This window comes from Ostrea edulis, chromosome 10 (assembly GCF_947568905.1).
Source record: "Ostrea edulis chromosome 10, xbOstEdul1.1, whole genome shotgun sequence".
Lineage (NCBI taxonomy): Eukaryota > Metazoa > Mollusca > Bivalvia > Ostreida > Ostreidae > Ostrea > Ostrea edulis.
This window is the reverse complement of record NC_079173.1, coordinates 36,791,145-36,807,568: the sequence shown is the minus strand read 5'-3', so window position 1 is coordinate 36,807,568 and position 16,424 is coordinate 36,791,145. Positions and strand designations below refer to the sequence as shown.

The 16,424-nt window shown below is 35.0% G+C and overlaps 1 protein-coding gene and 1 pseudogene across 1 annotated transcript; both read left to right on the top strand.

The window, feature by feature from the left end:
- The first annotated feature begins 375 nt into the window (after positions 1-375).
- Positions 376-15,719, top strand: LOC125652353 (uncharacterized). The gene is made up of 19 exons (XM_056151204.1): positions 376-435; positions 1,386-1,451; positions 2,754-2,854; positions 3,024-3,074; positions 5,424-5,471; positions 5,567-5,697; positions 5,903-6,052; positions 6,567-6,632; positions 6,790-6,878; positions 7,012-7,135; positions 7,417-7,525; positions 10,073-10,128; positions 10,671-10,787; positions 11,360-11,437; positions 12,946-12,991; positions 13,085-13,128; positions 14,633-14,677; positions 15,549-15,613; positions 15,706-15,719. Exons 3-16 carry the CDS (start codon positions 2,764-2,766, stop codon positions 13,114-13,116), a joined length of 1,188 nt encoding a protein of 395 aa, XP_056007179.1. The 5' UTR covers positions 376-435; positions 1,386-1,451; positions 2,754-2,763; the 3' UTR covers positions 13,117-13,128; positions 14,633-14,677; positions 15,549-15,613; positions 15,706-15,719.
- LOC125652352 (uncharacterized) overlaps positions 14,084-16,424 on the top strand; it is a 53,932-nt pseudogene continuing 51,591 nt past the window's right edge.

Here is a 16,424-nt window from a genome sequence, read left to right as displayed (position 1 = left end):
CTGCATTATATACAGGCAACCCATATCTCAACGTAGACTTTGAAGCTTTCAAAAACCAAAGAGGTGTTGAAGACATGTCCGCAGAGCTTGAAACCTCAGATAGAGTTTCTGTAAATGTTGTAGGGAACCAAGAAGTAACTATTGATGTTAAGGAGACCAGCAAACTTAGGAGAGAAGTGGTAGTTGTATTGAAAGAATTGCAGAATAAAGCCTACATTTGTTCTGATGATGGGGCTTTAAGGAGCTGCCTGCATGTCCTGAAGAATGTGAATGATTTACTATCAGCAAATGCAGAAAAACCCCATAGACTGCCACTGAAGTCTACATCTCATTTAAGGAGGCTTCCTTCCAGAAAGAGGAAATTGAAACGCTTAGGAAAATTTCAAAGTAGAGTTGGAAAAAAGGCTAAGCTAATGAGAGAAGCATCAGTCTTAGGTATTTACTACTTCATTGTTTCCAAAAAGAAGCAATTTGATTCATACAGAATATATCTATAAAATCCCTACTATTATTATTACCACAGAGACAAAGTCGGGAGAGGTTATGCTATATCCCTGGAATTTTCAGTCCTGCTTAATAAATTATGGAGTAAATTTGCTTTATTAGCTTTATCTACGTTATTATTGGACTTGTTTTCCCCAAATTTTCATGGATAATGTTTATGGGGATACTTAGGAATACTCGGACTTAAATGACGAATCTGAACCATAGTTATCTGTTGCTATAGGATGTTAATTGCTACGAGAGTAGGTTAAAGTTTTAGGTGCAAGTTTATTGCTATAATGATTACATGTATATCTAAATAATCACATGTCCAATCTTCACCAAACTTGTATCAGGTAATTTATGCTATATCGTATTATATTACATTTAATTTATATATCATATCATATAATATACAATATAAATATTATATCTGCTTTACCAATTGATTTTATATAGTTTTATTACATATCATAATTGTCAGTATATTTTATGTATGATATGCAATCATAGTTCATACATGTACCACAACAGGCAACCTATATCATAAAAATGGTATAAAGTATCAAATTTTATCAGATACATTATGATATATAATAACGGTGCCTCATAAAGGTGAATCTCTGTTGAGGTGAGCTCTGAATTGTTTTATATTTTGAATTAAATTTAGGTGGTATGGGACACTGCAATATTGATAATTATGAGTCTGTAACATAATGCTCAGCAATTTTTTTTAATAAAATTTATGCACCAGGAGATAAATTTAAACCAGTATGGAATCCAAACCCTTGGCCTATAGATGATAAGCTAGTGCTTTGACTGACTAAACTATATGGTTTTAGGAATCAAGTTGCAGACTTAAGATGTTTGTAGACATCTAATTTCTTAAATTCTAAATTCAGATCTCCAAGAAGAGTTAGAAGTTTCAGATGTTGGCATTTCAGGCATGAAAAAGAAAAGAATATCAGGTAAGGAATTGGCAGATATGGAAATTTCAAGTGTTGTAAATAATAAGGTGAAATATTGCCATTTGGTCCAAAGTCTTTGGGCAACATAAATTTACATGAAAAATTGGACATCCTTTTATACTTTGCACATGCATTACAAATCATCTCTAAATTGATATGAACCTTATTTAAGTTTCTATAGAGAAGTATTTACTCAGGCAAATATTTGTACTTAAATCTGAACAATGTTATCTGAACCTGACCCAAATTTGTCTAATCTTTGAACATTCTCTGTACTCCTATACTCCTTGATGTTATTACCTTCCATTATAGAAAGAGTTTTATGATAAAGCAGCATTTAACTCCTCACTAAGGGGCAGAGGTTATGACCAAATTACTCATGAAGTTGTCAGTAGTTAATACACTAGCTGTGACTTAAGGAATGTGTTACATCACACTGTTCTATTGTATGTTAGAAGTTATCTCCTGAACTTTTAAAGCTATAGACCTTTAATCTTATGTTCATGTAATACTTAATTATGAGCATGGTTACTATTAAAGGGGCATTAATATTATTCATGTGGATCATTCATCAAAAACCACCAGCTTATGAGTATAGATAATTTAATTAGACTATGTTTTCTGAATGTATTTACATAATGTATGTTTTCTGAATGTATTTACATGATGTATCTTATCTGAATGTATTGATGTGATGTATGTTTTCTGAATGTATTGACATGTTGTATGTTTTCTGAATGTATTGACATGTTGTATGTTTTCTGAATGTATTGATGTGATGTATGTTTTCTGAATGTATTGATGTGATGTATGTTTTCTGAATGTATTGATGTGATGTATGTTTTCTGAATGTATTGACATGATGTATGTTTTCTGAATGTATTGATGTGATGTATGTTTTCTGAATGTATTGATGTGATGTATGTTTTCTGAATGTATTGATGTGATGCATGTTTTCTGAATGTATTGATGTGATGTATGTTTTCTGAATGTATTGATGTGATGTATGTTTTCTGAATGTATTGATGTGATGTATGTTTTCTGAATGTATTGATGTGATGTATGTTTTCTGAATGTATTGACATGTTGTATGTTTTCTGAATGTATTGACATGTTGTATGTTTTCTGAATGTATTGACATGATGTATGTTTTCTGAATGTATTGACATGTTGTATGTTTTCTGAATGTATTGACATGATATATGTTTTCTGAATGTATTGACATGATGTAGTATTGACATGATGTATGTTTTTAATGAAAAAAATATACATGTTGTGTAAATGTTTCTCTTCTATGGAAAGGAAGGCCAAAATGGACTCAGAAATGAAGAAAATGGGAAAGAAATTGCAGAAAACAAAGCCTTTGGATTTTGGAACTGATGAACATGTTATGGAAACTAAAGGTTTTAATTTAGTAGACATTAAAAATGAACATCAGAGAAAAGGTTAATTGACTGCATGTTTTAATTAATTGTCAGAATGGTAGTTTCTTATTAAAAGTTAATGCTCAGTATGGCATCTTTAATTTCAATATACATATCTCTGTTTTATTCTTCTTTTCAAATTTTTCAGGGCCTTCAACTGTAAATGCAACCTTTTCCGATCAAGATATTGAGCCAGAAGGTTATATATTTCATCAATTCTAAATGGTTACATTTCAAAGAAATTGAATATACATATTGTGTTCTTTTAAATTATTTTTTGAATAGATAGTGTAAAATGAAAAGATTTGACACATGGTTTTAGGTATATAGCATAACATGGTATCATGTCAAGGTGGTTGGCATTGCAGTGATATTAAGATCATGTTTGCAATATTACTCAGAAAGCAATTGCATGACAAAGGATTGCTCAGCCAGGGTTCTGGAACTTGGATGGGGCTATATTGGCCCTATTGTCAAAATGCATTCTTTTAAAAAAGAATTGTATTCTCTTGGGAAAAAAGCAGACAAACTGATGGCATGAATACATCTTTGTCAAGTGCCCCAGGGGTCATCCCCAACACCCCATCCTCATTATATGAATGGTCAAATATCCTGAAATTGGTTGAGATCCCCAACCCTAAACCATATCTATTCTTGATGCTCATGTTGGATGCATTGACTGTTACGTTAGGCAAGTGTTCCATGGGTCATCTCCACCCCCCTCCTCCATCACCCCCCCCCCTCCACCCCATACCCCCCACCACCACCCCCACCCAGTGTAAGGGTTGAGATCCACCACCACGAAACCATATTTATTCTGGCCATATTAAGATGCATTATAGTGTTATTATAGTTAATTTCAACAGGATCTAGAACTCTCATTTTATGAAAATATTGGAGATAGACCATGAAAAAAGTGTAATACCTTACCCCTTCACTAAATGGTCTTTTAATGGTGTTTTGGGGTTTTTAGGTCACCTGAGTTCATTCAGGTGACCTATTGCTATCTGTTTTTGTCCGTCGTCGTTCGTCGTGCGTCGTGCGTTAACATTTGAACATTTTCAGCTTCTTCTCTGAAACCCCTGAACCAATTTCAACCAATTTTGGCATATAGCATCTGTGGGTGGAGGGGAACAAAAATTGTGAAATTCGTGGTCCCTGCCCCCCTGGAGCCTGAGGGGTGGGGCAAAAACCATCAAAATGAGTGTAATTTTAAAAAATCTTCTTTTTTACTCCTGGACATCCAGAAGCCAAACTGTGGGCATAATTATAATGAGCATTGAGCCCTCTACCAAAATTGTGAAATTCATGGCCCCTGGGGCAGGGGTTCTTGTGTTAGGGTGGGGCTCTATTGGTCATATAGTGAAAATGTAGAAATTTTTGAAAATCTTCTCTGTCTCTGGGTATTAAGTAGACAAACTAATAGCATGGTAATGATGAGCAAGGATGCCTCTTTATACCCCCCCCCCCCCACACACACAACAAGTTGTGGGGGGGGGGGTATACTGGAATCGGGTTGTCCGTCTCTCCGTCTGTAGACGCAATGGTTTCCGGGCTCTAAAGCATTATCCTTTCCACCTACCGTCACCATATCATATATATGGACTACCCATGGGATAAAGATGTTCCCTATCGATTTTGGGGTCAAAAGGTCAAAGGTCAAGCACACTGGACATCGAAGTAGCAATATGGTTTCCGGGCTCTAAAGCGTTATCCTTTCCACCTACAGTCCCCATATCATACATATGGACTACCCATGGGATGAAGATGTTCCCTATCGATTTTGGGGTCAAAAGGTCAAAGGTCATGCGCACTGGACATCAAAGTAGCAACACTCAGAAAAGAGGTAGTTTATACTTATTACCAACACCCTTTGGGAGATTGGGGTAAGCGGGGAGTATTCTTAGTGAGCATTGCTCACAGTACCTCTTGTTAAAATTTGTGAAATTCATGGCCCCTGGATCAGGGGTTCTGGTGCTAGGGTGGGGCACTATAAGTCATATAGTGAAAATGCATTATTTCTTTGAAAATCTTCTTCTCTGTCCTTGGGTATTAAGAAGACAAACCAATAGCATGGTTATGATAAGCAAGGATGCCTCTTTCAAAATTGTGAAATTCATGGCCCCTGGGTCAGGGGTTCTGGTATTAGGGTGGGGCCCTATTGATGATATAGTGAAAATGCATTTTATTTCTTTGAAAATCTTCTCCTCTGCTGCTGGGTATTAAGTAGACAAACTAATAGTATGATAATGATGATCAAGGATGCTTCTTTCAAAACTGAAATTTATGGCCCCTGGGTCAGGGGTTCTGGTGCAAAGGCGGGGCTGACCACAAAGCTATTCAATGTTTCTTCCCTCCAAAAGTAAAATTCTTATATTTAAACACAAACCTAATTCAAACATTGGAAGGTTGTTACTTGATACTCAGGTGACCTATAAGGCCCCTGGGCCTCTTGTTTTGTTTTGTTTTTGTTTTTTGCAGATTTGCAATACACTTAGGTGACTATTAAGGCTCATGAACCTCTTGTTTAAATGATATCTTATTTCAGAGTCTGCACCTGGTACTGAAACCTTGGCTGTTCAAGATAAGAACAGAGGTAATTTAGATGAAGTTTTAATAAGTAATTTGAGATCATTTTAATTGAAATTTTTGCTGGAATAGCCCTTAGTGATAAAATCAATATATATTCAGCATTGGCACTGGTTAGAAAGTTGTGGGCTTTGGAGGAAGATCATGACATCCCTGTGGCAAAGGTTGAGGGGGAAAACATATGTGACACAGACATCAGGTCACTGAGACCAGGAAAATGGCTGACTGATATGGTAAATATATACTGAATGTTGAAGATTCAATAGTACTTTGATAGTATTTTCAACATCTCATAGTTTATTGTGAGTCATTGAGTATATAATTTTTTTTTCAGTGTAGATAGATGTGTGTGTGAATAGTATATTCTTTCAAGAATGAATTCAAAATTAAGTTTGATTTGAATTCTTTTCGCTGATGTTTTTGTTACCTTATTTGCAGGTGATGGACAGTTACATAACCCTTTTGACAATTGCTGAAAATGATCTTGGAAGAAAGGTCCTCCACTACATGCAAACAAAGATGACCAGCATTATTGAGGGAAACTATACCTTTAAAAATCAAGCTGCTTCCCAGAGGAATCAGAAAAACGTAAATTCTTTGATTGATGAAATATATTGGAGAATATAAAATGTTTGTGCTCCCCTTCCCCATTAAAAGAATTGGTAATTTTTGGTTTAACATTAGAAACTTGATAACATGCAGAGTTCGACACTAAGGCACATCCGACCATCTGAGTCTAGTAAATGATGGGTCCAGTTGGGTAAAAAGTCATTGACATCAATGGGGTGTGAGACCAATTTATCCCACATTACTTATCTCACACATGGGCAGTTATAGCAAAAAATTTTGAAAAAAGTATCATACATAATTTTTATTCTGATTCATCATAACATGTCTACATTCAAATGTACTTTACCATTAGGGATGGCAAATTGATAAGAATGCGTACCCCGTACCCCGCAGTTAGTTGTAAATCTTTCTGACCGATTAGTCACTGTTAATCAGTCAACCGTTGCCATCCCTAATTATATTTTTTGTTCTTATGTATACACTCTAACATGACAGATACACTGAATAGACTGTCACATTTATATACATTTAGATAGAAGAACTCGATGCTGAGATCATAATTGGATCATATTACAGATCTAGTCACTGGACTTTAGTGGTAAGAAAATTATACAGTGCTAGATGAAAAAGGCATATTTAATATCAGTTTGATTTTGTGATTGTGATGCACTGCATGTCAAACGTATAGCTGGGCCCTATAGTGATGCAATGAAATCATGCACTTTCTAATAACATATTGTTTCTACATCTATTAGGTTGTTGAGATGAAAAATGGGAATATATACTACTACAACCCCTGTGGTGAAAGAGTTGCTGAAATGAAAAAGATTGAGAGAAATTGGAGGTTTTAAATCTGTTTTTTTAGCATTTGAAAATTTAATGCCGAATTAAAGTTTAATATTTGTTATGAATATAATTATAATGTATTGAAAAAAGGAAATGTACATCTTTTGCCTTTTTTCTTTTTGTAATTGTAGGAAATACATTCAAACCCTTCAAACAGTATTCAATGCAAACCTTCCAACAAGGCAATGGAGAGTCACAAATGTTGCCCATTCACTACAAAAGGACTCATTCAATTGTGGAATGTATTGTTTGATAGTATGTATTTCAAATAATTGTATGTTCCTGAGAATAAATCAAAACTAAGAATGCAGGAGTGGATTCAGCAGGGGGGGAGGGTTGGGTGTTGGAGGGGGTCTTCTTATACATACAATTCATTTAGATAGGATTATTTTAAATGGAATGCATATTTCAATTGCAAGATGTGCTAGTATTTCATCGTAGAAAATTTAAAGTGAAGATCAAAGTTTCAGCTTTCTTAAGAAAAGTTACTACATGTACCAGTATATTCTAAGTCTATTATTCCATATGTTTTATAGTTTGCTGACAAGCATTTGAATAATAAGTTTGAGGAGTTGATGCCTATCACTGTGGATGATCTAAACAGCATGAGGATTACTGTTGCAGACCATCTTATGCTGTATGAAGGTAAAAGGATGCAATGGCATGCATGAGAAGTACATACATTTGAAATATTTGTTGCCGTTAGTCCCTTTTTAACACCCCACAAACACAGTTGGAAGTATACTTGCATGCCTCTATATGTCTGTAGGTATTTTTGCCTGGTCTATTAATATGATAATACAATTCTAAAGAGGTTATTATTCCCCACGCAATGAGTTGCGGATGATATAGTGTTTTTTACCCATTTGTCAGTCTTTCAGTCCTTCAGTCAATCTGTCAGTCCCTTTTTGTCATCTCAACTCCTCTGAGACCGCTCAACAGAATTTCATTAAACTTTGTAGTTAATAAGGACACACTGTAGATGTGCATATTTCCAGGAAATTCTGACTTGATCTTTTTGTGTGAGTTGTGGCCCTTTTGAACTTCTTTTCAGTCTGTCATGTTCTGAGGGTGGAATAGCATTGGATTGATTGATTGTATATTGTTTAATGTCCCTCTTGAGAATCTTTCACCGATATGGAGACATCACTATTTCTGGCAAAGGGCTGCAGAATTTAGGCTTACGCTCAGCGCTTACAGCCTTTGAGCAGGGAGGGATCTTTATCGTGCGATACCTGCTGTAACACGGAACCTCGGTTTTTGCGGTCTCATCCAAAGGACTGCCCAATTTAGTCACCTCTTGCAACAAGCAAGGGGTACCAAGGACCTATTCTAACCAGGATCCCCACAGGATGAATAGCATTGGATGAAGAAAGACCTACCATAATCATACCAATGAACCAAATATTCAATACATGTATACTTTTTGTTTTATGATCAGTGCTACAGTTGAAAATTAATGTGACATGATTTTTTAGCTCTTCTGAGCCAAAGGCTCAAAGAGCTAATGCTATGGCCATTTGTGCGGTGTGCGCTGTGCATAAACTTTTAGAAAAAGGGCTATAACTCAAGAACCCCTTGGCCAATTTTTTTCAAATTTGTTACAGGGTATCATTGGCCCAAGGGCTTTCATACATACTAAATAGAGGGATGTGACCCTTTAACAAGGGAAGATAATCAGGAAAATACAAACAAAAGTAGTGGTTGCTAAAAAATCTTCTTCTCAAGAACCACAGGGCAGATTATCACCAAACTTACACATAAGGATGAGGATATGTTGTAGATTAAAAATTGTTCAAGGCATTACCCTGGGGCAAAGGGCGTGGTCTCAAGGTCACTTCAAAGTTGACCTAAATTTATATATTTTTTAAATTCCTTAAATCTTAGATATTTTAGTCATTATAAGGACTAGGATCATCAAATTTTGACAATTGATGCATCTTAGGACCTTGTGTCAAGTTGTCTCAAAAGTAGGTCACGGTGACCTACTTTTTGAATTTTGCAGGTATTTATTTTAAAATTAATCTTGATGCATATCTTGGACATTTTGAAGCCTATGATCATCAAAACTTGTCAGTTGGTGGATCATGGGACCTTGAAATACGTCAACTGAAAAATAGGTCACCGTGACCTACTTTCTGAATTTTATGGCTTATCATTTATAGATATATTTTAAGTTGTTATTTCAAATACCGAGAGGTTTAGAATCATCAAATCTTGTAAGTTGATGCATCTTGAGGCCTTGAAACATATTTATAAAAAAAGTAGGTCACAGTGACCTACTTTTTGAATTTTGCAGATATTCAAATTTCACATTTTCAATTTTAGATGCATATTTTGGGCACTGTAAAACCTAGGATCATCAAACTTTGTCAGTTGATGCGTCTTCAGTCTTCGGTTTGTGTCGACCAAAAAGTAGGTCACCGTGACCTACTTTTGGTATTTGACAGCTAAATTACTATATTTCAGACACTATTTGACCTACAATCATCAAACTTTGTCAGTTGATGCATCTTGAGTCTTCGGAGTGTATCGACCAAAAAGTAGGTCACTGTGACCTACTTTTGGCATTTGACAGTTATATTTATATATTTCAGTCACTAATTGACCTACAATCATCAAACTTTGACAGTTGATGCATCTTGAGTCTACGGAGTGTGTCGACCAAAAAGTAGGTCACCTTGACCTACTTTTGGAATTTGACGGCTATATTTATATATTTCAGATACTATTTGACCTACAGTCATCAAGCTTTGTCAGTTGATGGGTCTTGCATGTTCGAAGGGCTTCGACCAAAAAGTAGGTCAACTTGACCTACTTTTGGAATTGAACGCCTATATTTATATATTTCAGATACTATTTGACCTACAGTCATCAAACTTTGTCAGTTGATGGGTCTTGCATGTTCGGAGTTCGTTGACCAAAAAGTAGGTCACCATGACCTACGATTGGAATTTGACAGCTATATTTCAATATTCAGATACTAATTGGCTTAAAATCATCAAACTTTGTCAGTTGATATTTCTTGGGTTCTCAAAATGTGTAAACCAAAAAGTAGGTCACATTGACCTACTTTTTTGAATTCTTAGGATTTAACTAAAGATTTAGAATACTAAGAGGCTAAGAATAGAAATGGTGGGGTTGTACAATTTATCAGAAGAGCGATTCTAGGCCCTTGGGCCTCTTGTTTAGTGTATCTGACAGGTTGTTGTCCAAAGTGTGGCTTTGACATAGCTGATGATGAATATGTGAGCATATATATACCGTATATTATTTTTCATTTTGAAGCGTACATATATATTTATTTACAATTCCAATTCTGGGCCCTGTTGGGCATACAAGCTTAAGAAAAGAAGGGGGAAAAGTGACAATCAAAAGACCAAATACAGGGAAAAAAGAGTGTACAGCATATGTATAACAATATTGTAACAGATATAAAATTTATTTTAGAATCCATGATATATAATGAACATTTGTAGAATAAGCATCTGAGTTATACCTGGTACATCTTGCCTCATTGTAGAATCTTTGGTATGCAGTATTTGATAGAAACTTATACATTTTTACCTCTTGCATTGTATATTATTGTTTCTCATTTCAAAAATGCTGATTGATAATTGACCCAGCTTGGTTAACAACACATGAGCAGATATTATATGAAAACTAGGGCAAACATAATCAAAGTCTATTAGATAACTTCAGTGTTCATTTGAGGACAAATCTCAAAAGAACTAAGAGCTGGGAAAGGTTCAATTCCATAGACTGAAAAATATATTTCTTCAATTTGTAGATCAGCTGTTGCAATTGCCAAAGATCGTATCATTTACGCAGTTACTGTATTGAGAAGGAATTAGTTACAGACAATGCCTCATCAGATTTTGAATGCAGTCTGTGCAAAATCAATTGGGTAAGTATCTGCATATAGATGTAATACATTTATCCTAGTTTCAATGTTTTATTTTTTAAATACATTATTTCATCATGCATGTCTTTAAAGACAATATGAGAAATTGATATTGTATGAAAATGCATATGAAAAGAAAGAGATGAACTATTTACATGTATATGTCAGAAACCCCCTAAAGACACTTATTTGACATGTATGTTAGCTCACCTGAACTAAAGGTTCAAGTGAGGACTTCTGAAGACCTTTGGTTCCGCACGATTTATTGTTTTCCGTCTGTAAACTTTCCAATTTTTTTTTTACATTATTCCATACCCCCTGGGCCCATTTCAGTCATACTTAATGTAATTTTAGCATCCTTTGGTTAAGGGGTTCCAATTTGTTTGAATGAAGAGCTATGCAGAGTAATAGTTGAAAAATGACAATTTTGTGGTGACCTCTTAACTTTATTTGGACTGGTAATAAACAAAAGATTGCTAATATACTAGTTTAAACAGCTGCTAAGGTGAGTGATGTGGCCAATGAGCTGTTGCATTTAATATTCACAACATGTTGTATTATGCCTTGTATTATAGCCAGTCGATTTGAAGAGTACCAAGGGTATTTATCCAAGGAATCCTCCAAGAGTGACTACTGAAACAGCACCAAAAGAGGTATTTTGCGACTTTAACATGCCTCCTATTATAAATTATTAATTGCTTATATGTATCTCTATCCAATTTCCCATCAGTAATGCATAGCATTGCTATTTTAATTTTATTATATGCAGCATTGTCAACAATGAAGTGTGGGGTATGTGAGCTTCCTCACTATTTCATTATGATTGTTTCTTACTTGTTTGGCATTGTGCCGATTATGAAGAAATGTATCAAAATTTACATATGTCGGATATAAATTGGTTTTCTCATAAGTAGGAGTGTACAGAAGACAGGATTTCACATCTCATTGTCAGGGGGGGGGGACCATTGACATCCTATGTTCATGCAGGATAATCTGACAGGGATTGTGTGCTCAATGCATTATTATTGCCAAAATGAGTGATTTTATGGAGAAACATTGCCATTTCAGACAGGAAGTATCAGAGGAAGGTAAAGGATTCAAAACAGGACATGCATGCCTTTTTAGGTCACCCGAGTTACCAAATGGTCAAAGAGTGTATCATAATTATGATACTTAAAATCTTTATCTTTAGATATTTTTGTGTTAAATGAAAACTGATGATTAATATAAAGATGGTGAAGATGCCGTTTACCTGAGTAATACTTTGGGAAAAGACTTTGGGGGGGGGGGGGGCTGAAATTTATTCTATCAATTTGCTGACATGTACTGATACATAGAACACTGAATGCTATTGTAAAGTGGTTATAATGCAGTCTATCTTTGTTCAAAATAGTTTTATTCTGAAGGCTTAGGGAGGGGGGTTGGGATATGCAAATATGAGCCTTTATGAGAGGTCCTTCATGGTCTTTGATACTCAGGTGACCGTAAGGCCTGTGGGCCTCTTCATTGATTTTGAACAAATGCATGTATTCAACTTGGTATATTGTATTCCAGTCTTGTTTGAATGCCAAGTTTATTGCAGATGTACTTTTACGATGCGTCCAAATTTCACACATTGTAGTTTTTTGTTCATGGTAATTCCATACTTTAGTGCTCCTTTGAATAGAAATATATATTTCTCTGGACCCTTTCCTTTTGCTAGTATTACTGTCACTGGATTTTCCATAACAGCAGACATTTTTGAAATTTGTATGATAAAAGTACATCTGCAGTGTTACGTTAACTTTATTTTATGTGTTTTTATTTTTCCCCCTTCTACCACAAAGGAAGTTTGGGTGGGGGAGATATTAGAATCACCATGTCTGTCTGTCCATCTGTCTGTAGATATGATTTTGTCCATTCACATTCCAGGAAACTTGTGATTGGAATTTTTAGAAAATTTATACACTCCTTATTCATCATATGAATAGTGTTTTTATATTGATCTGACAATTTTTCTTGACTTTATACTCAAGTTTATAGACATTTTTCTTGGCTACTTTTGGCTGGGTTGCACAATGTGCAAATGGCTTATAGAATGGTGAATAGCGGGCAGGCGTCCCTGTAATAGGGTACCTACATTATTAGAAGAATAGTTTATGAACACTAATTACCATTACAGATGCCCTACTGTTCACAAGTACAGGCTGAGAAAGAATCCCACAAAGGTAATTCTTAATCAGAGATATTATAAACTTTATTTATTAAATGTGTAGATGATTTGTTCGTTTGTGATCACACTCTTCATATTCATGTTTCAGGCAAGGAAAAGGAGTTCCTTCTTGTACGGTGATGCTAAAGGAAGGTAGTATGTTTTTAATTTGATACCACTACAATAAAAAATTATAATAATTAATGATGTGAGAAATTTCTTAGATTTACATGCACATTGTTACATGTAAATTATGATATCATGATTGATAGGCTTTAGTACCGTAAATGTGCCTCTAAATTAAGATGTAATCATACGCTTTGCATATTTTAGCTCACCTGATTCTGAGACTCGAGTGCACTTTCCTGATCAAAGTTTGTCCCTTGTCTACTGGTTTGTCCACCTGTCTTTTGATGAACTAAATCAATCAGAAGTGTTTTTAAAGCACTTAAATACAAGGGGTGGGGGTAGGGTGCAGATATATTTGAACCTCTCCCACACATGACTAATTGACTACTATTTCTTTTTCTGCCCGAATCTTGTCACATTGACATTGACCTAACAGACGTGGGTGAGTAGGGGTAAAGGGAAAGTCCCCCTCTTCTGAAATTGTGCTTATATATATTTTTTCTGTGCTTTGGGTGCAAGAAATTAGGGACCTCCCCCCAACCACAATAACATATGAGAAGACAAACTTTACACATTGATGATCCCTACTAGGCGCAACATCCAACCTAAAGCCAACGTTAGGTCAGACAGTTTTTCATAACGGATACAGGTATTGCCCTGATTTTTAGAAGCAGCTGTACTCTGGGAAAGTCTACTAAACACATTTTTATGAATTTCATCAATATACATCCTCGACAAAATACTTGCAAATTTTGATAGAAATCTGTCGGGTTTTCAATATCAAGATGTGGTATGGGGAATTACCTTTAACAAACCATCGTTTATTTGTAAAATTAGTAGTAGCAAAATATTTTTCAATATTTTGCTATTTATGATACTTTCAATAATTTATGATATATTGTTTTTAAAAATTTACCATAAATTGGAAAAAAGAATACTATAACTAACTGTTTGATCCTTCTTTTAATGAATTTGGAAAATGTGCAACACATGTAAGTGATATGCTCCATGGACCTTTTTGTTATCTTATTGGAGACCATCACTTCCTAGATTGAGATGGAAAACTACTTTGGCTGATACAAGAAATCCGTCCTATGAAGTCCTTTGTAAATTCCTTAATCAAAGTCATAAAATTGCACTGTAAAATTGTTGGGTTTTTTATGAAGTGGATGAGAAGTAGGTTATTCATCTCAAATGGATTCAATTGTTATTCTACATTACATGTGTTATTGATATGCCAGCTTGATATTTTAACATTTTCTTGATAAAGACTCCGAAACAATACATAATAAGAAAATTCTAATTGTGTTGTGTTTACTTGGTCATTCAGTATCTTAATGCATTTACTATTGTCATAAATGTCAATATAAAAAAAACCCAAAGATCTCGATAATATGTAATGCAACTGCTCTCTACCCCCCCCCCCCCCCTCCTCTCTCTAACTCTAATCTATATAGATTTACATGTAACCATTGTCTTTCACAATTTTTTGTCAATAAAAACTTGCTATAACTTTTTAATTTTAAAGGGTTACCTGTGATGAGAAGGAAGAATTGAATGGTGAAGTAGGAATGTGAGTATAAGTTTGATATTTCCAAAAGAAAGATATTCATATGATAAATGTAATAGAATAGTCTAATTTTTGGCAACATAAATTCAATTTACATACCAGAATTTGGAACAAATACAGTAATATTCATTTTGAAATGTTTATAAATTCTCTTCCATTTGTTTTAAGTCGTGTTTAGTGCTGTGTGTATATAAACATGCACACATATAATTATATCTTCCCTCTTCCAGAGGGAGACATAGTTTTGGTACTTTCTGTCCGTCCTTCCGTCTGTCACAAAATCTTGTGAACGCTTCTCCTCCTATATGGCTTATCAGATAGACTTGAAACTTTGTACAATGCTTCAGTGCCATTTGTAGATGTGAATATTGTTGGGACCGGAGGATTCAATTATTTTCCTAAGCGTTATAGTGGATCTTATAGGGGTGCAAGATGTAAAATAGTTTATGAACTCTTCTCCTCCCATATGGCTTATTGGAGACTTGAAACTTTGTACCATTGCTTAATTGTCATTTGTAGATATATTGTCGGAACGGGAGGATCCAAAAATTTTCCTAAAATATATAGTGGATCTAAGAGGGGTGAAGGATGTTAAAATACCTTGTGAACACTTCTCCTATGTGGCTTATCTGATAGACTTGAGAATTTGTACAATGCTTCAATGCCATTTGGCTTATCGAAGTTCATAATGTCTATGTTTCTGCCCATGCTTTCTCCTCCATACCATTCAGTACATTAAGGGGATGATGTTTCATTTGGTACACTGCCAATTTGGGGAGCTGGGGAGTTTTGTTTTTCATAAAAAACAATCTAATATTTGACATTTTAAAGATTCACAGATTCACTTATTGACGGGGTATTTGCCAATTTGCAGGAAAAATGACAGTGACAATGAAAATGTAATTGGAGAGGATGAGAGCAATGCAGTGAATGTTTCTGGTAGGTCCATACAAACTCTGCCATTCTTTTGACATATTTTACAGAGTTTTTACAGCTTTCTTAAGCTTTATGTATTTCTATGACTGTTTCAGGTTTAGATACTGACTTTATCAACAATAATGTAAGTATTCATGTACATGTGCATTAATAAATCAGTTTATTTCTTTTTATTTTTATGCCCCCTCAAAGAAGAGGGGCATATTGCTTTGCACCTGTCATTTGGTAGACCACATTGCTCGCTCAATATCTTGAGAACCATTCACTTGATGGTTATAATATTTCATATGTGGGTTTTTTATGAGTAGAAGAGGACCCCTATTGTTTTTCAGGTCAAAAGGTCAAACCACTATGGACATAGGAAGACATTTTCTGCTCAATATCTTGAGAACCATCTGCTTGACAAACATCAAACTTGGTACACTGAAACATCTTTAGAAGATGACCCCTATTGATTTTGAGGTCACATGGTCAAAGGTCAAGGGTTTAACTGGACATATTAATATATTTGTTTCCTATATTTTAAGAGTTAATTGCTTTATTGACACCAAACTTGGTACACATATACAAGGAGTAGATGACCCCTATTGATATTTAGGTCACATGGTCAATCCACTCTTGACATAGGAAGATATTGTCTGTTCAACATTTTGAATTGGTGATACTACTATCGATTAAATGAGGCACACGTATAACCCTTTCAATTTTGCAACTTGGGGGGGGGGGGGGGGGGCACATATGTTTTAGAAACATATCGTGTTTTATTGCATGAATTACAGGTTCCAGTGTACCCAGTTTAGAGAATAGCATTAAA

What these genes read in the sequence shown, in the direction of transcription:
- LOC125652353 (XM_056151204.1), top strand. Translation starts at nt 2,764, where the DNA reads ATGGACTCAGAAATGAAGAAAATGGGAAAGAAATTGCAGAAAACAAAG. An exon ending in CTAGTCACTGGACTTTAGTG is followed by an intron (nt 6,633 to 6,789) that starts GTAAGAAAATTA and finishes TACATCTATTAG; the next exon opens with GTTGTTGAGATGAAAAATGG. An exon ending in CTGAAACAGCACCAAAAGAG is followed by an intron (nt 11,438 to 12,945) that starts GTATTTTGCGAC and finishes TTACCATTACAG; the next exon opens with ATGCCCTACTGTTCACAAGT.